The 22,833-nt window shown below is 44.7% G+C and overlaps 1 protein-coding gene across 15 annotated transcripts in view; it reads left to right on the forward strand.

The window, feature by feature from the left end:
- Nucleotides 1-22,833, forward strand: part of celf4 (CUGBP, Elav-like family member 4) — a 97,542-nt gene that overhangs the window by 21,776 nt on the left and 52,933 nt on the right. For all 15 annotated transcript variants that reach the window (XM_030421104.1, XM_030421100.1, XM_030421103.1 and 12 more), the window contains exon 2: nucleotides 3,837-3,919. In XM_030421104.1, coding sequence (XP_030276964.1) covers nucleotides 3,837-3,919 — 83 coding nt within the window. The remainder of the gene's footprint in view (nucleotides 1-3,836; nucleotides 3,920-22,833) is intronic.

Genomic DNA, 22,833 nt, shown 5'->3' on the forward strand with positions numbered 1-22,833 from the left:
CTCTCTCTCTCTCTCCCTCCCTTTCCGTCTCTCTGTCTCTCGTCTCCTCTCGTCTCATGCACACACATTCTCTCAGATCCCCTCTGCGCTGCTGTTGATTTGAATTTGAAGTGATGGGAAACCAAATTGGCAGCATTGACAGCAGAAACAAACAGCTTATCTCTCTCTCCTGGGCCAATATGGGTCTTAGTCAGATACTAGAGCCACTGCCAGCATCTGACTTGTGACAATGATGATAAATTGAACGTTTGTTGACTGTCACTTTTCGCGTGTGTGCGTATGTGTGTGTGTGTGTGGGTGTGTGTGTGTGTGTGTGTGACCGCGTTAGCATCTATGCATGCGCGCCTGCTCCCTCCATACGCTCTGCGCTGGAACGTAACTGAATAGAAGTAGTGTACTTATGCACAATTTCACCGCATATCAGAGGACAGTATTTTCCATTTACTCCACTACATGCTGTATGCAATATTTGCCCAGTGTACTATACTACTATACTATCCTACACAACGAACCATACTATGTACTCACTACAGATACTTTGCTTATTGAGATTTTAAAATATAAGGATCATTTAAAGTCTGATGAGTTGCTAGAAATTAAAATGCTGATCTCAACCAGGGGTACTTGCACCCAACAGGGTATTTCAGCAGCTGCCATGGGGTACATCGGAGGATTATCAATAACAGATAAGAATTACGATTTGTTAAATGTATAATTATGACTATAAGGAAATGAAACACACCAGGCAATGTTACAAATTAGTATGAGGCTGATTTGCTTAATGTCCTTATAGGGAGAAATCTACCAGCTACAAACGACCTGAGTCAGTTGTAGCTCTTATTTATTTTTATTTTTTTTGTAGTTACTATGCTATGGTCGTATGCATTTACTAAATTAACGCAGTATATATGGCTGTCACAATATCAGATTTTTACCACGTGCTTGTCATGGCCTACAGAATTCAAAGAAACGACATAACCGTGATTTCTACATACTACCAGTCAAATACAGCTTCAGCGTTGTTATTGTTTGTCTTGTCACTTTTTTGGCATATCAGTTACACTACTACAGCCATGACTAGTGCACAAACACATCAGGGAAATTCTTCCATTCTATTATTGCACGGGCAACCTGTGTTGTTATGACAAAGTGAAAATGATTAAAGAAGCAATGTAATAATAAGAAAATATGATCAGAAGTGTATTATTAACCTGATCAACATTTCATTTTTAAATATCGTGGTTATCGTCAATGATGGTATCCTGCGACACCCCTAGTAGTGTAGAAGTGACAGGAAATGTGGGGAAAAGGGACCTGGTGCAGGAGCATGGCCACCAGCACAAACCCTGTCGTCATGTGCTGTATTTTAGAGCGAATGAAACTGAGATAGCAAATGAGCAGAGACGTCAGAATAACTAAAAGCAACCGATGAATAATTGGAACGTCCAGCTTTCGCCACTCCATCGTGTGGAGAATGAGGCTTTGACGAAAAAACCAACGGAAGAAACTCCTCAACATGGACAATTTCTGGATCACTGTGTTGCATGCGAAAAAAAAACACTTTTACATAATTAACATAATATTGTGAAAAGACCCACACATTGAGAACATGAGGTGTGTTTATAAACAACTAATGTTTTTATGCGAGAAGATTTACAGCTGACTGGATTGAGTTCCCTTTTTCTCAAGTGTAGGAAGTGCTACGGTGGTCGGGGTGGACGGAGTCCGTGATAAACAAAGTCCACAAACTCAACCAAGAAGTATTTTTTTACTCTAACGCAAGTTGTTACAGTTGGATGCTGTATGGAAACAGAGTGGACATTGTAGTTCAACAAATTAAACACACTGACGAACGTTCTACCGATACATTTAGAATTAACATTTTTGCAACTCGGCGAATACGCAAAACCAGCAATATTTCCTTGTAAGTTAACTGAAAAATAATCAGATAGCATTTTTGTGTGTTTCTTGTTATAACACAAAAACACAATACATACCAGTGCTATACCGCCAGATATTCATACTGCTGGATCTGAATAGCGGATGCCTGCACTCCAAACATGCGAGGTTGAGTGTCAGGCGTGTGAATCGGAGGCTCGCGTGCGTTTCCTGTGGGACAGCGCCGGCATGTAGCGTTAACACGACAGGCCCCGGAGAGGACGGGGAGGTAGCCAAGCTGTCAGCGGCCAGCTCCCACTCGGCCTAATGAGAGAGAGACCCGTTAATTAAAAACACCAACAGGCGGAGCTCCCCTGTGTCCCGCCATCAGGACGACCCGGGGTTAAAGACACGGAGCCGAGAGGATGGGAGGCCTCGCTGCTTCTACATACAGAACATGGCAGCGCACTCAACGATAAATAGCCCCCAGTATGCAAAAAAGGACAAAAGCGAAGCACGACTGGGAAGAGCTATAAGACGAGTGTGGCACTGTGTTTGTGTGTTTTTTTTGGGGGGGGGAGGGGTCTGTGATAATCGCCTGCTCGGCCCTTGATGTTCCTGGAACAAACTGTGGTTCTTTTGTCTCTCTGTGCTCATGTTAGTTGCATGGCAGCGGGGAACAGTTTGTCAGTGTCTGCATGGAGACTTCTGTGATCTAAAAAATGAAAGAAAAAAAAAAATTTGCCAAAACGCAGCGCATTAACATTTCGTTTTTTTAGTTTTTTTGCCGCTGCAATGTTTACGTCTACCTTGTTGGACGCTAAAAGAATGTCTGCTAATATTATCGTTGTGCAGGCGCAGAGAACAATCGTCCCTGGTGGATGATTACTTTTTTTCTGTCACTGAATTTATTTGAATTCAATTAAAAGAATTATTCCTTCATTCTTTTCTTTTTTTTTTGTTTAGTCGAAAAATCCCGGTGCAAACAGGCAAAACAAGTGCATGTACAGTGTGAGGAACATTTGCCTATTGTGCAATTGTCTCTGTAAGTGTTTTATTAAACTGTCAAACACATGAATCATTAGCCTTGATCTGCAGATTGACAGTTTGTCAGCTCTCTGACAGTGGCGCGCGCCTCGCTGTCAACAGGGGGTGGCGAGGGAACGGCGTACACGTTCCCCGCGGCTCCTTCGTCTTCCTCCTCCCTGCCTCCTGCGTCTCCATCTTCCTTCCACCCCCACATGTCAGCCCAGGTGCTAACAAAACCGAGGATTGTGGGTAGTCTTGGAACATATGGAGCAGAGAGACGGAGAAATGAAGGGTGGAGGGAGGGAGACAGGCAAGGGGTGGGGTGGGTGAGAGAGGGAGAGGGAGAGAGAGAGAGAGAGAGAGAGAGAGAGAGAGAGAGAGAGAGAGAAGCTGTCAGGGAAATGTCTATCCCTGTCACAGCAGCCAGAAGAGTGCGATGGACGAATGGATAACTGCTATTTCAGACTGCCAGGGAGCGAGCTCAGTCAGATTTGATGTGTTTTGCGGGCAGAATGGCTCCTCACGCAACAGAATGCACAAATCGCCGCTTCTCCGGAGCCGCAGCTCTTCGTCTCACTTTCATGTCTTCCTTTGCATGCGTCTGGATTGTGTACACAGGAATGTTCCGTTTGTTCAGTCGCTGAAATACTGTTCACTGTGCACAAACACACACACACACACACACACACACACAGGCAAATTCCCAGTGCGGCCATGTAGACAGAGTTTCAGAGCTATAGCTGCAGGCTCACTCTGTGTATGCGAGTGTGTGTGCGTGCGTGTGTGTGTACGTGTACGTGTTGTTTTTGGCAATTCGCTGGCGATTGGTGCAGCCCCCTCCCATGGCTGCCTTCTCCTTCTCTGTCCCCCAGTTCACATAACATAATTATCTCTGTGTCTTTCTCTCTCTCTCTCTCGCTGTATTTCAGGCTGTGCCTTCCTCACCTACTGTGCCAGAGAGTCGGCCCTGAAAGCCCAGAATGCATTGCACGAGCAGAAGACCCTGCCAGGGGTAAGTCGTACACGAGGAACGCCATGTCGACCCAGAAGCTAAATCTTACATAAACACGTCTTTGATTCCACTCCGGCACACACACTCACACACACAAACGCAGATGCTCATTTCTAGCATATAATGCTGTATATTCATATCAAATCAAAGGAGACGGACTGCCTCTGCCATGCTTGTCATGTACTGTTTATCACTGGCTGTGCACCAGACATGAGCACAGCCCTTCTTTCCCTTAAATATCCGTCTTCTTCCTCTGCCCCCCCCCCCCACCCCCCACTGCCTCTCTTTCACTGCCTCCCCCTCTCTTCACTTTGACAGTCACACACACAAACCCATAGGGAGAAACCACACACAGCATCGCATCATAGGCATACTATTTATAGTCCTTCCTTCAGTTTGTGTAAATGAGTGTGTGCCTCTGCGTTCACGTGTGTGGGCAAGTGTGCGTGTGAGAGAGAGAGAGAGAGAGCGAGATAGACAGAGGAAGAGGGATGAAAAGCGGGTGAGCGGGTGGATGTAGGCTATTTGTACATTTGTGTGCGCGCTCCGCATTACGCACCCGGACTGGCAACAACAACACGAGCGTGCGTGGTGAATGTGCATCACGACGGCACATCTCGGCGACAGATGTTCACATGCCGGGGATGTTACCACTCACATGTACGATGCAGCTAGAAGCAACGCGTGTCCCGTTTTTTTTTAAAGCTCGGCTCCCATTCACACATGCTGGAACGAGGGGTTTTTTGACACTGTCATAGAGAAGAGGGAGAAAATTCAATTGTTAACGTGTGTGTGTGTGTGATGGATTGTGTGTGTGTGTGATGGATTATGTGCTTTGTGAGCATTTTTCTTTAGTGTATACATGATTTCATGATTATAGATATGTGTGTGAGTGTGTGGGTGTGGGTGTGTGTGTGTGTGTGTGTGCGCACGCACCCGCTCGCGCACGTGTGCGTGTGTGTGCGCGTCGGGAAGTTTTGATGCGTCTCTGTCAGGCCTGGCTCGGTTTGCTCTGTTCGTTTTTAATGACGCCTCCAGGGAAGCTGACAGTCGCCGTGTTGAGCGCACAGCCTTTGATGTGAGTGATTATGACATCACAGACGTGCAGCCGAGAAGAGCGGAGGAGTGGGGATCCGTGCTCTCAGTTTTTCCTTTTTTTTTTTTCTTCTTTCACTTCCCAGTGGCATATTATTCAGAAAGAAAGAGGGAGGGAGAGACAGAGACATACAGAGAGAGAGAGAGAGGAGGAGAGATTAAATATTTGGCCAAAACCAGAATGCGATTTTGTGTTCACACAAAAATGTGCTGCCGATTGATGTTTTTTGCCTTTGTTGCTATTGTTTGACACGGACCAGAAGATACCGGCGCAAAAACAACCTTTATGTTTCTTCTTTTTTTTTTAAGGATTCCGTCTCAACATCTTTAAGGGAAAGGGGCTGCATTTGGCTCCACACGCTACGTAGTGGTGCATTAACAGCAAATAAATTTAATCAGTCACTTCCAATCAACATTGTTTAAGAAGGAAATGCTAATTAGCGATGCCTTTGCCAACGGAGGACAGTCTCAGGTTTGCATTTGATCGATGGTGAGCGTTAAGTAAACAGAGGTAATGCCACAGGACAGACCTAGATGCTCAACAAACCCTGAAGCAGAGCGTTCGCACAGGCAGACCAGGAGACTGTCTTTTGTTGCTGGTGGAGGCAAAGCCAGCAAAACAGAATAAATGAGTTCATTAGAAACAGAGCGAAGACTTGGCCCTGAGAAAAGCAGTGGGATGTTTTATGGCACACGAGTACACCCTCTTTCCTCCTCTTTTTTTTGTTCCCATCCACCTTTCTTCTCCCCCTTCCTTCAATCCTCTATCAATCCCCCACTCACAGGCCAACACAAGCAAAACCCTGCAAATGAAATCCCTTTTTTCCCCCCCTTAAAGCCTCTTTCCCCTTCACTTCGCGTCCTGATGCGCTTTTTATCGTCAAAGTTGCTCCCCAAACCCTTACATGTAAAAAGTTTTCTGCCGCGGTCTTTTCTCTCTCTCTCGCTGCCAGGTGAGCCGAGAGGAGAGGGGATTTGGCTTCCTGGTGGAAATGCCCTGTAAGCATGGCTGTAGGCTGTTAGTGTAGCTCAGACAAAGTACTGAGGGCTGGCTTGTGTGTGTGTGTGTGTGTGTGTGTGTGTGTGTGTGCGTGCAACTGAGCCCGTGCAGTGTCAGGAGAGACTTTGGGTAAACAAGCGGCAAGCAAACGCACTGATGTTAAAGTGACACTGACATTGAACGGCTCGTGATAGATGACAAATTGTTTTCACATCCCTCGTTCCATCGCGGTGCTACAAACTACGACTACACGAGACTACGCTGCCGGAGAATACCCTTCTGCCAGCATAATTAAATCAACTCTACTGACATGGAAACCAGTGTATTCTGAGAAAAATTTGAATGACAAAAAACTCTCCGGTTCATTGAAGATACTTCCCACTGCAGGCCCAGAGGGGCAAAATACTGACAGGGGGCCACAAAGTCAGCCTCGATATGGAGTGACTGTCGTTAATGACAGTTTTCGAAGGATTCCGAAAAAACAGTATCGATGTCCAGAGTGTTTTCCGCTCCAGATCTCAATCCAAGTTTATCCACTCATCCACTTTAATAGTGAATTTCTGCCAATCAGATCTGATGTTTATTTTATTTTGTGTATTTTCTTCAAGGTTATACAGCAGGACAGTGCATATGTGAGTTAGAGTGAGCCTCCAATCCCTATATTCTTTTGAATATGTCCCATATAGGGATGTCAGTTTCATTTAAAATGCAAAATGGAGGCAAAAAAAGAGGCGTGGACATGTGCCGGACGGAGACGCTCCGATTGAGGTGCACGCCAGTCTTATGTGTATTTCAACACTTCGTTCTGTTGATGTGCCAGCGCTGGACTGCATCACATGTATGTTACAGGTAGTTATAACTTCTTGTCAGAGCTAAAGCTAACTTGCCAGCCCTAGCTTACTTGACTTTTAGCTCACCGCTCTTCTTCTCAAAGCGCATTTCCATGCATTTAATCACGGTAGCGCTCGGCGGTGCTGGAGCTTGAGGTAACGTCACCGAAATAACTCTTTGAAATTCCTGTCCTCCAGCACGCTGATTGGCAGCCTATACTGTATCTCCACCAACCGGCACGCTTATTTCTCCCCTCCGGCTAGCATCAACGTGATCCTCTAGCATCCGGTACTACTGTAGAGTAGCGTCACACATTTTAACTTAAATTTGACTTTGTTGCCTTTCCGGGGGGAAATGTTCCCACACTGAGCTTCTTTTAGCGCGCTGCACTTCTTACCTCAGACAGTTGAGTCTGTATGCAAATTAATCTAATCTGTTTCGGCAGGAATCTTTGAAAGGATTTAGACGGCTCCTTTATATCTCTAGCATGAACAAAATACTGACGTTCAGGTGAAGTTTAAAAACAAATTGCTGCACTTCAGAGTTACAGTAAACCTACAAAAAGTTACCAAAAAGAAGAAAAACTACTAGAAGTGACATAAGTGTCCTCTCCTGGAAACACACAGGTGAACAACACAGTCAATGCAATGCAAGTTGTGAGCAGTAAAAAAGTTTTGATACCTAATTTGAAGCAAGTAAACAGGAGGTTTTTTGTCTTTTTTCTCGAGATAGTGGCATGAGACAGGCCTAAAATGGGGCGCGTCCCAAACGCCAGGCCCTGGCTGCCATATTTTGTGATCTCGCGCTCCAGTTTCAGACTCGTACTACAGCAGGAGGCATTAAAAAGCCTCTATTGATTCTGGCAAAAGTCCTCACAAGTGGGAGGATGTGTTGCTGCGTGCGCACGTGCTTGCGGTTGCGCGTGTATGTGTGGGTCACAGGGTGGAGTTGCAGAGCTCGAGCTAGTGCAGCGTGCGTACAAACCACAGGGTGCAAATACCCACCAGCAAATCCTCCCTCACACGTATAAATACTCACAAAAAAAAATAGAATATATATATATATATATATATATATATATATATATATATATATATATATATATATATATATATTATAAATAACAAAAGGTATCTGGCATCTGCTCAAACGCGCTGTCAGATGTACTGTATAGGCCTCGGCACTATCACATGCCCCCGCATGGTGCACGAAAAGGAGCATGCACTCCTGAATACTTAACACCGTGTTCCGAGTTAGGATGTGATACAGAAATACACACTAGCACGCACAGGTACAAAACACACCGCTGATACTCCAAACCCCGTCTCCTGTAACGGCAATACAACACTCCTCGTAAACACTTCCATTCAACAACATGATACTCTGATAGTCATAGAAAAGAGAGAGAGAGAGAGAGAGAGAGAGAAGGAGAAAGTATAAAGAGAGAGTGAGAGAGCCAGAGAGAATTATGGCGTCGATTGACTCGCACTGTAATAGTGAGCCAGATGAGAAAATATAGAACACTGTGAATCAATGCGTCATTTCAGAGCGCTCTCGCACAAACACACACGCACACGCACACTGACACACACATACATAATGGAGCATACACACAGAGTTTTCAGCCCAGGGGCAAACAAACAACAGAAAAGACGGAAAAGCAAATGAATAGCAGAGGGGAGGACGGAGGAAGGGGTTGATGATGGCAGGTTGGAGAGTGTGGGTGGATGGAGGGAGTGGGAGGAGAGGTATAGTCGAGGTGCCTTCATAACGACTGATTTGTGTCTGTTTCTTTTTTCGCAAACCCCCCCACCACCACCACCACCGCCCCCTCTCAGTTGAGATAATGCCAGGGCAAGAAATCCATGGCATTGATTGGCTCCCGCGACCCAGTTTCATGGCAGCTTTTTCTCAATAAGTCGCCCCTCATTGGTCGATAACTGCCAGGCTCCCCAGGTGAAGTAGGTGAAGGGGTGTTTCGAGGGGGCGGGGGAGGTTGTTGATGGTGCTCAGTTATGATTTGTTTCCACTAAGTGTTGCACAAGTACAGTATTCCACTCCTTCTTGTAGATTTAGATTAGTGGTGCAGTGTGCAGGAGGCATAGCTGCACGTCCACATGAATAATGCCGAAGGCCCCGGAGCTAAAACATCCCCTCCCTCTCCACAAGCCATCACCTCATCAACCATCCTAATCACCCTTATCCTAAAGAAAACCGTTTGCCACATAACACGCTCCAATTAATGAATCCACGGTCATTGACAGCCGGAATGATGCACTGGCAAGTTCTGGACCCGAACGACACCAGCATGCAGTATCAATAGGGAAACATCCCTCAAAAACAAAACCCATATTTTGTGAACTAAATGACCTAATGAGCAACTTATCACAGTGCAACAACAGAAAGAGAGAACAGCAGGCACTGGCAGGAGTCAGCATCCAGTGTCCAAACCCGAGCAAAGCTTTAAAGTGGGGCGGTATGCAGCCTGAATCTGGCAGGTCGTGAGCCTGCAATGAAAATTCAAACGAGTCTTCCCACCAGACAGAAAGACGTCCTGAAAAAAATAGCATCTGAAATAAATTAAACCCAGTTTGTCGATCAGCTCATCATAGTTGATTGATTTTCTTGTGTTTCTTCTTCTCACAGCCTAGAGAGAAGTTTTATTTGATGACACTATGCGACTTTGTCTGCACATCTTTTGGTCTCAGGCTGTATTTTGCTGTTAAGTGATGCCACTTAGTTTAATTTATTGCTACAGCACGCAATGACAAAGTACTGTGATTCCAACTACATGGCAACGGTTGGTGAAAGGGCTTTTCCTGTTTCAACGTGACGATGACCGATGTGGACGAACTTCACTAGTCTGAACATGGCCATGAGCTTACTGCCATCCAACACCTTTGGGATGAGTCGGAAACCAAGTGTAAATCCACTGTGACATCACCCCATGAGCTACCGTTATAAAAAGCCATATAAGTATGTCATCAGGGTCGTCTTTGAAGCCAGACATGAACATATTTAGTGAGAGGACGAAGCTTGGGAGAATATCCTAATTCGATCTAACTGAGAACCAGAGGACAAGCTGTGGCAGCGACTTAGTTTAGCCTGCTTTATTGTCTATTTTAATCTAAATGGGACCAACATTTACAAAATGAACACAATGTTGTATTAAGGAAGGCTTGAAACTAGCGATTGAGACCATAAACTCGTAAGGAAAATGTTCACTGAGGTTGTAAATCAAGTTAGAAGTAGGGTCATTTTCCCATAAGATTACATACCATCATCATATCATCACTTCTTTTTTTGCAACCAGTAGAGTCACCCCTTTGTGGCCATCAAATAGAATGTCGGTTTTTAAGGCACTTCGACAATTGGCGTGACTTTTCAGACAGGGAGGCTCCATACTTATTTTAAAGTCAAACAGTGGCTGACAGCACTAATCCTCTTGTGGCTGGATTGAGGTAAATTCCTGTGACCATATTCCAAAGTCTCGGGGAAAGCCAACCTGGAAAAATGGAATCTTTCATAGCAGCAGATAAATGCTCCTGGTTTTGGTTTGATTGATTCATGTATTGATTTGTGCTTTCCACCACATGGTGCCCAGCCCATATGGGTTTAATCTGCCACTATAATCCAAGCAGAGTGCTTGTCCGACACCGCTCTCATGTTGGAGCTGGTGAGGCTGTGACTGCCAATTTCTCTAACTTTCTGAAACTGACTCACGACGACACATCATATGAAATGCTTTGTCTCGAGGATCATGTGCACGTCTTTACAAGACAATGGAAGGCAACTACAACCAAGATGAAGTACCAGTCCTCAAATTCAAAAAGTGAACATTGTACTTTAAAACGGTCACTTATTGCAACTGAAATGTTCTAATAAACCATTAAATGTGGTGTTTGGGTGTCCCCACACTTTTGTCCGTGGTGCCGTTCTGGTTATATCCCTTAAGGAGTGAAGCATGAGCGGTGCCATGATTGTAACAAAGATCATTACAAGCCCACACACCGTCTTTTGTCATATAAAGTCTGAATGCTTCCATTATGATCGGGCTCCGGGCCTGATGTTACAACCTCCCATTGCCAAGTAGAATTTGAGCAGATTGTACAAATGAGAAAAAATCATCTGTCTGGAGGCAGCAGTTCACTTTAGTCCAATAATCCAACTAATTTTAGAAGTGGTGCATGCTACCCGCTGGGCCAATAGATTTATGATCCATATGTGAAATGACATACCTTTATACGACCGAGCCATATTGCGCTGCATGCCATCTCATAACCCAGTTTGCGATCGTACTGTAGACTCATTTAAAAAGGAGAGTTTGAAGTTTCGGACTCCCCAGTGTTACTATTCAGAAATAAGAATTAGGCAAAATGACCCATTACTACGCTCCACTGGGACGTGTGCAGGCTAGGCTTGATGTATCATGATTTCAAAGAGCACGTATTGCTTCCTTTTAAGCAAATCTAACACAAATTGTTGCTGACAGAGAAGGCAGAGTCCTCTTCCAGCAGTCCTAAAGAGTGTGATGCGCTCTCTACAGGAATGGATTGAACTGTCTGAGCAATTCAAGACACCTCTGGTAAGTGCCAATATTGGGTGATCCAAATGTTTTTGTATTTGCTCTAAAAGCATGTCCCCACTTCAGAAATTTCAGAGGTGCCGTAGCTCTTTTGCAGCGTCTCAATCTATTGCTGGCTCAAGCTACTGTCACAGTCTGAAATCAACTTGTCCTTTCCTTGGGTTTGTATTGATCCAACAAAAAGCGTAGCCTTGCAGCGCACCGATGAGTCTTCATCCTCAGGAGCCCGCTCCGCTGAGCATTTACAAGCGTTAATGTCACTGCTGGCACTTTATGACTCATCCATGTACTCACCAGAATGGAAAGTGGTAAAAAAAAAAAAAAAGGCACTTTTGGTTACAGAAAGAAAAAAAAAAAGTGACACAAACTTCTCCCTGATGGCCACATCATGGTTCGTTTGTTCAGAATCAGATAGTTCTTGCATGATTGGTGGTTATTGTTATAAACCTCGCAGCGGTTGTGTCCACTGGATAGAGGACAGAAGCATGGGGGGCTGCAGCTGGAGCTACTTCTCAATTAAAAAAAAGAAAACTTTAACAGCATCCTAACCTGTGTGCGCCTGGCTGCGCGTATAGTTCATACATTTAAGTATCGCCATAAGCTGGTCATACTGCCATTGTCACAATTTAAGCTCATGCTGTTGAGTCAGCTTGACTCCAGCTGCTTTGAAAACATCCTGCCAGTACAGAGGTTTTAGTTTGTTATGTTTTTTTTTTTTTTAGATATGGTTGTATGTCACACTGCTATATCTCCTCGTCTTTTTTCATGCTCCAAACACACGCACAAACATACAGTACGGTGTGTCGTTTCACAGCAGTAAGTGCAGTCCTGCCTGATGCTTTTATTGTAGTCTGTTCAGTTAATTTACCGTGCACATTAAATGTTGAGGAACAGAGAACAGATAACCGAAAACAATAAAACGCAATAAATCAGTCACACCTACAATATAATGTATCTATTAGAGTGGTGTTTTATTGATCATTGGAGAATATTATGGGCCATTGTGTGTACTTTTTTTTTTTTTTTCTTCTCAGTCATGCATTAGCGCGGTTCGACTGCTCTGCTCTGCTCCCATCAGGCTTTGAAGCGCGAGAGAATGTTTTCATTCAGGAGGTTTACATTTTTTTTTCCTCAGGCTTTACCTGACTCCTGCAGCTTTACGGTACTGCACAAAGCCCAGCGTACACTCTCATCCCTCCGTATTAGTCTAAAGTTCTTTCTATTATTTTCGATCGGTCCAAATGCTGGTGTGATTTTAAAGTGAAATGACAGCAGCCGACTGTAAGCTGTTTGACTTCAGTGAGCATGAGGTATCGCTTCCCTTACAAAAACGTCACATGTAAAATGTGCCTTTCGACATGGGAAAATGACATTTTCTTACATGTCAGCCCAAATTCTAACATGTGAGAGGAAAATAATGCCATGTAAGAGATGTATTTTTCCATGTCCTTGTGTGTGGATGACAATGTCCACATTTCAAATTTCAGAACAAAACCATTCAAGGGTTTCTTAAATTGCTTTCTTGATGCAACGCCGCTGCTTTGGTGGAAGTAATTTAAAGTGCTACTTTGGTGTAAAGCTAGATAACAAATAAATTATTTCACAATGACCGCAGAGAGAGAGAAAAAAATCACAAGCCCAGTTTGAACAAGGGCCTTTATAATGAGAACAACTAAAAGAAAAATTATTGTGTCAGTTCAAAGCAAAGGGCAATTATCATGCGATGCTTGCATTGCTGTTTTCTCTGTCTTCTTTCATCATAACCCTGATGGCAGAGACTATTCAAGGAATGTTTAAGTGATTACAGGAGAGCTAACAGTGTGGCAAACTGGGAACATACAAGGAGTTATTATCAGTCAGCGAGAAGCAGCAGGTTAGGGGTAGAAACAGTGGCTATTGATTTGTTGCCGGCATTGACTACGCTACTGAACGCTTTTTAAACTAGAACCCAGTGGTGAGCCGTGCTGCAATATTAATGTTGTTTTTCTACTTACAAAAGTTCTTATAAAGAAACCAACCCCGGCGTTTCACAAGGGGATTTTACCCTTCTGTAAATACCATTCTCGTGCTCAATGGTAATGTGCCGGGAAAAAAACAAAACCCATTTTACGGCGACCTTCACCACCTCACTTCCTTCCACTGTAGCCGCCGGAATATATAATGCAGCAATTTCAATTTCTTCGTTTGGCCGTATCATCTGATATGTGCGACAGAGTGGGAAGTGGCACTTGGAAATCTTGTTCCAGACCCCGCTGCAGCAGCTGGCGAGCCGGTGGCCGGCAGATGTGATAATGATACAACGCACCAGCTGAGGCCGGATAGCGGGCCGCGACTCAGGCAGCTTTTAATAATTGATGGCAGCCTAGGCCCCGGATTGGCCAGTAATTGCATTACAGGTCACTTCTCAATAGCAATTTGTGAAAGTTGTGGTGATGTGTGCCGGGTGGCGATCAATAGGCACTGTCCAGAGATGCAGTGTTTCTCTCCTGCTCTCTCCCTTTCTGTTCATATGAAGGCGAGAAGGCTGCTGGAAACATTTTCTTCCAATGTTCTGTGCAACAACAACAACACTGTGGGGATTCTCTCACTCAACAGATCAAAACACCAGCTTCAACTTATCACCTCAGTCGCTGTGAGCAGCTGCAAACCCCTTCAACACTTATTATATAAGTGGATACATATATATATATATATATATATATATATATATATATATATATATATATATATATGGATATGTTTTTAATTAAAAGTATCTCAGGGTGTGTATAGCACCTCTTACATTCCTGTGATTTCTAAGTAGTTCAGCCCGTTATTTTTTACCTTGATAATATGTTCATTTTAGCTATCTTTAAAATAGGTACAGGTGGTTATTTCAACATAACTCATCAGCAGGGTTGCAGCCATGTTGTATGGTGAAAGTCTCATACTGTACTAGCAACGGACACATCCATCATGCGAATGCCATTTTCAGTTGAAGCATAGGCAGCAGTAGCGCTTGCTAGGACCGCTACGAGTGGGCAACTCAGGTGTGTCATACTAGTAAAGGTCATGCTAGTGGCGGTCATGTAAGTAAGGCTCATGTTAATGTTGGCGGCCACGCTAGTAGCGGTCACGCTAGTGGCGGTCATTTCAGTTGCAGTCATTTCAGCCGGGGCCCTGTCAGTGGCAGTCATGTTAGTTGTGGTCATGCTAGTAGCGGCTAATGTTTCTATGAGCTGCTAGCCTGCAGCAGAAATGATAAGCATACTACAGAAGTCTGATAAACTCACTTCTTTCTAACTCCCAGATTTTTTATTGTGATTTTTTGAGCTCACAAGATATAGGTCTAAGCAAAAGCATTATGGGAAATGTAGGATCCATTAGCTTCACCCATGCAACTGACTAAAAGTCAGGATATCGGCCCTTCCTACATTCATCTGGACTGCTGTGTTTTCAGTCTGTCCCTTGTGATTGCCTCAACTTAAAAAAAAAAGGTGCAGTCTAGAACACCGGCGTGCCCATTTAAAAAAAAAAAGAACAGCATATGGCATACGTGGCTGAAACATAAGTGAGTGAAAGACAGCCTCGGGGTCAGGAGGTTAAACCAGCACAAGAGAGCTCAGATTTAGCCCCATCACAATGCACCGCGTGTTTTACTTTCCACTGTAGCACTCAGCTCGGTGCCCCCTCTGGCTCCACTCGTTCTCATGGAAGTTATTTACTGTTCTAGCCACAGACCGCCTCCCCGACGACGCGCACACAAACACATAACACACACCCTCTACTTCCCTTCTCTTTGTCTTTTTCTTTGCTACCATTTGATATCTTACCCGCTTTGACATGGAAACTATCACCGTGTCATCCCGCCGCATCTGGTGTTCATTCTTTTTTCGTGTTTTTTTTTTTTGTCTCGCCATCGCTGTCTCTCTCTTTCCCTCGCTTTCTGTCTCGCTCTCTCCTCTCCTCTCCTCCTCCTCCTGCTCCCTCCGCTGTGGCGTGGAGAGCAGGAGAGGAGAGCAGAGCAGAGGAGACAGTAGATTTTGCATGCTCTAAATACAGCCTCTACGTGTGTGGGGTGCTGTCATAAAAGGAGAGAAGGGACAGGGGATGGTTCAGTGCTTTGGTGATAGTAGATGTGTGTGTGTGTGTGTGTGTGTGTGTGTGTGTGTGTGTGTGTGTGTGTGTGTGTGTGTGTGTGTGCGTGCGTGCGCGTGCAACTGTGCGTGCATGTGACCGAGTGTGCATTAATTCTAGCAAACATCAAAGATGCTCCCTCATCCATCTCTCTGTCTTCCCTCTCCTTCTCTTCCTCCCTCCCTCTGTCACTCTCTCTAATCCCTCTTTTAGCATCATTTTGTCCGCATTGCCTTTCTTTTTTTTTTTTGTTGCGTCGTTATGCTCTGCCTCTGCCTCTGCCTTGTCTGTTTTGGTGTGTCTCACCTCTCTTGCATGTGCTTGGCGGGGTGTGACAGCATTGAGAAGTCACCAAAGAGGTAAATGATGATAGGCCATCCATCATGCTTTATGGACTCTGTATGGTGCTGCCGTGGAGAGTGGCTGCACTGTGCAGTAACTCAGAACACTCTGTCCCTCCATATAACCTGGCAGGGGCCCTGCCGCTCGCCTCGCCTAGCCTCTGCTGGGTGAGTGTTTATGTGTGTGAGACACAGGAAGAGTGTTGCTCTGACTCACCCACTTAAGTGTTTCTCTGTGTGTGTTTGTGATTCACCGTGTGTGTGTGTGTGTGTGTGTGTGTGTGTGTGTGTGTGTGAGAGTGAGTGGGGAAACAGAGAGAGTGTTTGTCCACACTGCCAGACTTTGTGCACAAGCTTTCATTATGGTCTGGAAAGCCACTGCTGGGAGCATCAACTCTGACCGGCCGACATAACATGTGTGTGTGTGTGTGTGTGTGTGTGTGTACTGTATGTGTGTGTGTGAGAGAGAGAGAGAATAATTGTGAGGGACAAAGAGTTTGTGTGTGTGTCGTGTGTTTTGCGAGATGTTCTCACTGGCTTCGTCGTCAAGTTAGCAATACTTCTTAATACGCAACGTCCAGGTAGACTTATTTAGACTTACAAATAAAGCTTGCAGACAAACTTTCTCATATGATCACTCATATCATTTACATTGTCAAACCGTTGCAGTTTGGTTTAGGCTCCAAAATGACTCCAAAAGTTCATACTTTGTGTTAAAATAACTTCACTCAGTCTCGTAATTTGAGTTTCTTAAAGTGACTGAACTCATGTCACATGAATAATGTCATTTACGTACGTGAACTTACTTCTGTAACATAAAATATAAAGAAATCCCTCTTGACTCTTGGTCACAAACAGGACCAGAGGCCGGGGCAGTCCAGTGTGTGACCCATCCACCCTGACCAAACCCCAGTCAGATTTTTCTTCCTCTTTATACTACGGCACAAGAGGGGAACTTAGAGGCACCGGGCCACTGACCAGACAGCTTTGTTTGACATATTGGGGGTGAGAACAGCTGGTATGTGAAAGGCAATCCTGTAAAAATGACTGTGTATAAAGCTAATTATGCTAATAACAGACACTGAATTAGAATCATTGGATTACATTAGGCACAGTAGTTAGTGGTTGAAATAGCAAAGAGGAAATTGGTTGAAATAGTGAACTAGAAGTGATGGATACATAGTTTAATTAGCTAAGTTGAAAGTGAACACAAGCTTAAAGCAAAGCCATCTCAATCGCTTCCTGGTAACCTGCTGCAGTATGGGATAGACGCTAAACCGTACCCTTTTTTAAAAAAAGACTGTTTAATTAGTAATTTGATGATATAAAAAGAGTGTGAAATGTCATTATGGCGGGGAGAGTGGTGTGGGGACGGGACCTCGATGCTGCGGCACCAACACATAATCACTACTGCGTAGACTCTGGCCCATCTCCCATACATCTCCGCTGACCAAAATACCCCGGAGACGAGCGCCGCCTCATCGCCCCGGTGTCGTCATCAGAGATGTATTGTCCATCTTTACTCAACGACCCACACACAGGGGTTGATTTGGCTAACTCAAGATTACTGAGGCCTCACATTAGCTTCAGATGAACACTGCAAAAAAAAAAAATCAACAACTGTACCCGCAGGCTTACAACCATCTGAAATCTTTACGTCCCTCTCACCCTCCTACAGCAACCTTTCCCTTTTTTTTATCCCTCTCTCCTCCCTCCCCATCCCTCCCTTCCGTAACCCCCTCCCTCCGGTGAGCCCTTTCACACTTTTCTTTTGTCACCTTTCCACATGGAAGAACAATTGCTCTGACGGAGTTCGCTCTGTCTGCCTCTCTCTCTCTCGCTCTCTCTCTCTGTGCCCTCCTCTCCCACACCTCCTCTCCTCACTACCACTCTCTCAGATCCAGAGGGAATCACACTGTCTGAACCAAATGTGCCACAAACTTGTCAGATGATGTTTGTTTTCCACCGCCTTCCCCGTGCCTCTTTTTTAGCGCGCGTGTGTTTTTAACTCTGTCTACATATTTGACAAAGTGCCGTGACATGCGCCACGCTCGCACGTCAACGGAGTGAAAATTTGCTGCGCCATTATTGAAATAAGAATCTACGTTGGGGGGGGGGGGGGGAGTCGGCCAGACTGAGTCACAAGGTTTGTGTGATAATAAGGTTTGTATGTTCAGACAGCTTGTTAGCATATTTGTGAAGAGTATAGGTAAACAACATTTCCACCGAGGCTCCAGAGAAATGCGGAATAAAGGATATCTTGCTGTAAACCAAAGGTGTTTAAGGGACTGAACAGCTGCGTTCTTGCCACCAAAAAAACTGTAGCAGAACTCCACCGAGAGACAAACTCCCTACCCAAGAAAACAAAGCACAAACACACGCTCCACTTTGCTGAGGACATTATTTGCCTCCTTAAATAAGTAGCAATGTGTACAGAGTGGCTTAAAGTGTGATCCAACGCGTCTTTTAGCTCGGCAAAGTCTCATCGCGGGGAGTTCCCAGGGTCCTGAACCCCGTGGACTCCTCATGCTGAAGAATAATGCTTCGTCATCAAGTCGGGATCTGATGTCTTGGACCCTGAATCAAGCAGTTTAGTACAGATTTAGCTCCAAGTTCGGGATTCTTTGTTATCATTGCCGTTTGATCTCACCTCAATAATCCTGCCGCTTTGATCAACCGATGCTATGCAAAGCCAGAACCTTGGAGCTGCAGAGACCATCGCCTTCCAAAGGAAACACAACCAAGAGCGTCCATCTGAGCGGAGTACTTTTCCGATAACTGATCAATGGCGAACAGGACAAAAGATGAAAAGAAGAAGAGTTGGGGGGAAAAGAATCTAGGCAAGAAAGGACAGTTAGAAGGGTACGTTTGCCGAGGAGCATTGTAACTCACCTCTGGCAATCCCGCACTGTAAATACACCTCTAAAACTCATCCCAAACTTTGGCAAGACGCGCCACCTCCGCCAGCATCCTTTATGAATGTCACACCCTGTGAGAGGGGAAAATGATTACGTTGCAAAGAAGACAGGGGGGCGGAACAGGAGGGGATGGGAGACCCAGAGAGAAGAAAAATCACTTTGATGGATTATGCCCCTCGTGGGACAACCTTGTAACGTTTTTGGACAGCATTCGAAGTCGCCTAGATTCCTCTGTTACAGCGATGATTCTCTTTCTGCTTCCATCTCCTTTTGTCATCCCCGACGTGTGCAGCCTGTGACAACTGCGCCAGCGCTGATACCTAATGATACCGCTCGCAGGAACTAATTACTACCAGTGATTAAGGGAGGAGACGTGGCTTCCACCACACATGCTGTCTTTTGGTGGGGGAGCCTTTTAATTGCCTTTGCCAAATAAATGATGGCCAAAGATGCATGGACCCGGGCTTCTTAATGGAGTCTTAGTGCGTGGTGGCAAAGAGCGAAGACTTCGGGGCCATTGGCACTCCCCGCACACAGATGGTGCCGCCTGTTCACGAGCAGCGCCTGTTGTTGATCGGTGCGTTAAGGGCACCTGTGAAATTAAACAGACAAATGAATTCCCCACCGGCTGCAAAACAGAATATTAGCATTTTATGAAAGATGGCTAAACTGCAGCATGCATTAACTGTTTTTAATGCTAAAGGGCAAAGCATTTTTTAGGTTGTTAGTCAGATGTCGGGGCCTGTAAAGCTACTGAAGGAAGCTAAGAAAAAGGCTGCAGCAGCGGTGCATTCTCAGCCGGGTGTTGGAGATGTGGTGCTTGTGCAGTTTTGTTAGCCCTAAAGCACATCTAGACCTAATTAACAATCATGTTCCACAGCAAGGTTGTCTTTGGCAAGGATCCAGTCCAACCAATAATTCATTTACCCAACAGTAACACATCTTCCTGGGCAGTAAAGGACTTAAAAGTTCGACATGGCTCTTGCAGGAGCACTTAGTGGTAAGCTACCTAGTGTATATTTTCTGCTTTAATGACTGCCGTGAATAGCCCTCTCTGCACACTAATAATTAAAACGTCTGCTTCTTCACCTCGGCATGTTTTTAAATTCTAATCTCCAGCATTCCTGTTTATCTTTTTATGGATTCCGGGGACACCTTTGACCACGGAAAGCCATCGTTTTTTGAGTTCTCGCACTGATATTTCCCGGGACCCCTTTGCAACCGTGTCACCGGCACTCAGCTCCCTTAATCTCAAACAAGCTGACATGGAGTGAACTACTGACACTAGTGAGCCAAACACAAAAACAGATTTAGGGTGGGTTTCTGAGAGGGACAGCATTCACAGAGACAGTCATATCTACACTGCGTTAATACAGTAAACATCATGACATGATGACTTTTCCATGACATTACCTCTGCAGACATGTTGTCTCAGATGCTCTACCAATATTGGCATTACATCAACTAATGGCATCTGCTGGCCAGTAACTTCACCACAGGGCCTACTGTACCATTAGCACTTAGCCATACATCTAAATAAATGCATTTCAATCCAGGCACTCATCCAAATTAATAATATAAGTCAGCGTGAGCTGCGGCTAATAAATGACAGTTCGGTCACTCCAGGAGGAAAAAGAAATCTGCACCACTCAGTCGCCATCTCGATGTTTTCATCATCATGGAACGGCAATGCTGATGTTGACTCTTCTTTAAACCAAAAGACAGCTTGTTTTTCGCCTCCCTCTGAGCGAATAATGTTTTTCTGTGCTTCAAGTGTGGGCTTGTGCAGATGGCGCTCAGTTCTCCGTTCCCTCCGCCTTGGTTAATGCCCCTGCTCATACTAACCGCACAGTTGTTCTTTTATTTGTGCCATCGCTAACTGCACGCCAGAGGATTTTTTTTTTCTTTTTTACCAGGAAACAGCTACCCACCCAGGAATTGGCTATTGGACAGTGCTGCAAATGCTTTAACCAACTGTGCATTTCAGCACCCTGCAACCGCATCAATGTTAAACCCTCCATTTGAGACAGCGAAGGAGGAAGGGCGACATAGATCGTACACAGATGTATGTTCTTTGTGGATGTCGCAAGCAAAAAGCGAAAACAGAACTGACAGTGGGGGACCAAATGTTCCTCGTCTTATTATCATAATCAGTCACATCTGGTAGATGGAGGACGGCTTGTTTTCCAGTCCGACGTTATCTTTCGAGTTTCCGGCAGAACTTTGATATACAAATCCTTTTGTTGCGAGCAGCGCGCAGGCAGTCGCACTGGTGAATCAATAGTCATTTAACAGTGAGTTATAGCTGGATATGTGCATACACTGGACAGCACGAGCACAGTCCTGGTGTGTTTACCCAACGAGTGCTGAGTCAACAATAATGACAAAGCATTTCTTTTTCTTTTCCTTGTTCACGCCCTCGCTGTCTCCCCTCGCTCCCTCTTTGGGATTTCTCTGTTATTTTTCTTCTCTTGATCTCATTACATCATGACTTAAGGGCTGTATTCATTAAAGTTTAAAAGTACAACGCACTTCACAGTCACTTGCGGTGCATAACACAGACCCTGTTAGTGTGTCTTAGGCGGCTCGCTCCCTCCGTCTCCATGTCTTCGCTCCTTCCTGTCTCTTTGTCTTTCCATGCAACGCTAAGGACCTGGGAGTGCGGGGTTCTTTCATTTCGCCGCGCCTCTCTTTTCACCATTGAGGCGGGCCGCTGAGGAAATCTGCAGACGCTCGTAGCAGCATGAAAGCTGCAGCGCTTTCAACAGAGCCCAGATGTCGGGACTGGCAGTTGACTCTCGACGACAATACTCCTGTTCCTTAATTAAACTTTGGGAAAGTTAGTTTCGTTTTCCTGCGTAAGCTGTGCTGACAATGTCGTTTTATATGTGGGAGCAAATGTATGGCTCTTTGAATGTTGTTTTCAATTTTTTTTTTTATACCTTGGGCCTTTTGCAAAGAATAATTTCAGCCCCCCAAACGACACAGTCTTGACTGGTGTAATGTGTGGTTTTAGAGGATAAACTTACATAACATGGCCTTGGGAGCAAGACGATGGTAAATAAATCTCTAAAGGGAGGCTGACAGAGTATCCGGCTGTGTGCGGTCACAACCGGTTTCCCACCATTGCCTAAACGTACACATTTAGGTCAAATACATTGAGAACTTCATGATGCTGCCTGCTTTCTGATCTAATGAGGAGCTATATACTTCTTACTTGATTTTATGAAGACAAAGTATCCTTTTCCTGACTCTGCTTTTTTTGGTTCTTGATAACTGTCAGAGGGATAGGTACGTCTTAGTAAGCATTAACAACTGTCTGGCAACTGATATTCACCTAATTAAATCCAGAAACTCTTTGGCCTTTATGTTTTTTTAGTTTTTTTTTTAATTTCATTTCTCCTCCGACTCTTTCGGTCCCTCACAAAACTGCGGAAAAAAAGTTCTGTCCAATTACGTAGCATCAACTGTCAGCATTTGGAGAACGGATAGACACACATGTATCTCGTTATTAATCACTGGATGTCATCTTTGGGAAACACAGAATCCGTGCCGTGATGAATTATTGATATGATCCTGGAGATAACAGTTGTGCTCTAATTGCGTGTCATCATTACCAGGTTGAAGCCATGTCTCCATGTCCCCTTAATGTGATTACACATTCATAATTGTGCTGTTATTAGCCTAGTTTATTATTCACAACAGCAAAGCCCACTAATTGGCATGGGTCCGCAGCATGTTGTCGCTCATTCTCTTCATTAAAGGTATGTTTTCTCCTTATGTATTCAGGTGTTTTTTTGTTTTATTTTTCGGTTTGTTTTTGTGAAGAATTGGCTGTGGTCGAGCTGTTTGCTGTCAAGAAGAAATTGATTGTGAATCATGAACATGACAGGCAGAACTCTACCACAGTTTTTGCCTTCCAGTCACCGTGATGTTTAGTCAGATGCGCTGGTGGACTCATACAGCAGGTGCCCCTTTTATTCTTTTCACCCTTGCCCCTCAAATATTCTGAGTCTGCCACTGGTCAG

This window comes from Sparus aurata, chromosome 6 (genome assembly GCF_900880675.1).
Source record: "Sparus aurata chromosome 6, fSpaAur1.1, whole genome shotgun sequence".
Classification (NCBI taxonomy): domain Eukaryota; kingdom Metazoa; phylum Chordata; class Actinopteri; order Spariformes; family Sparidae; genus Sparus; species Sparus aurata.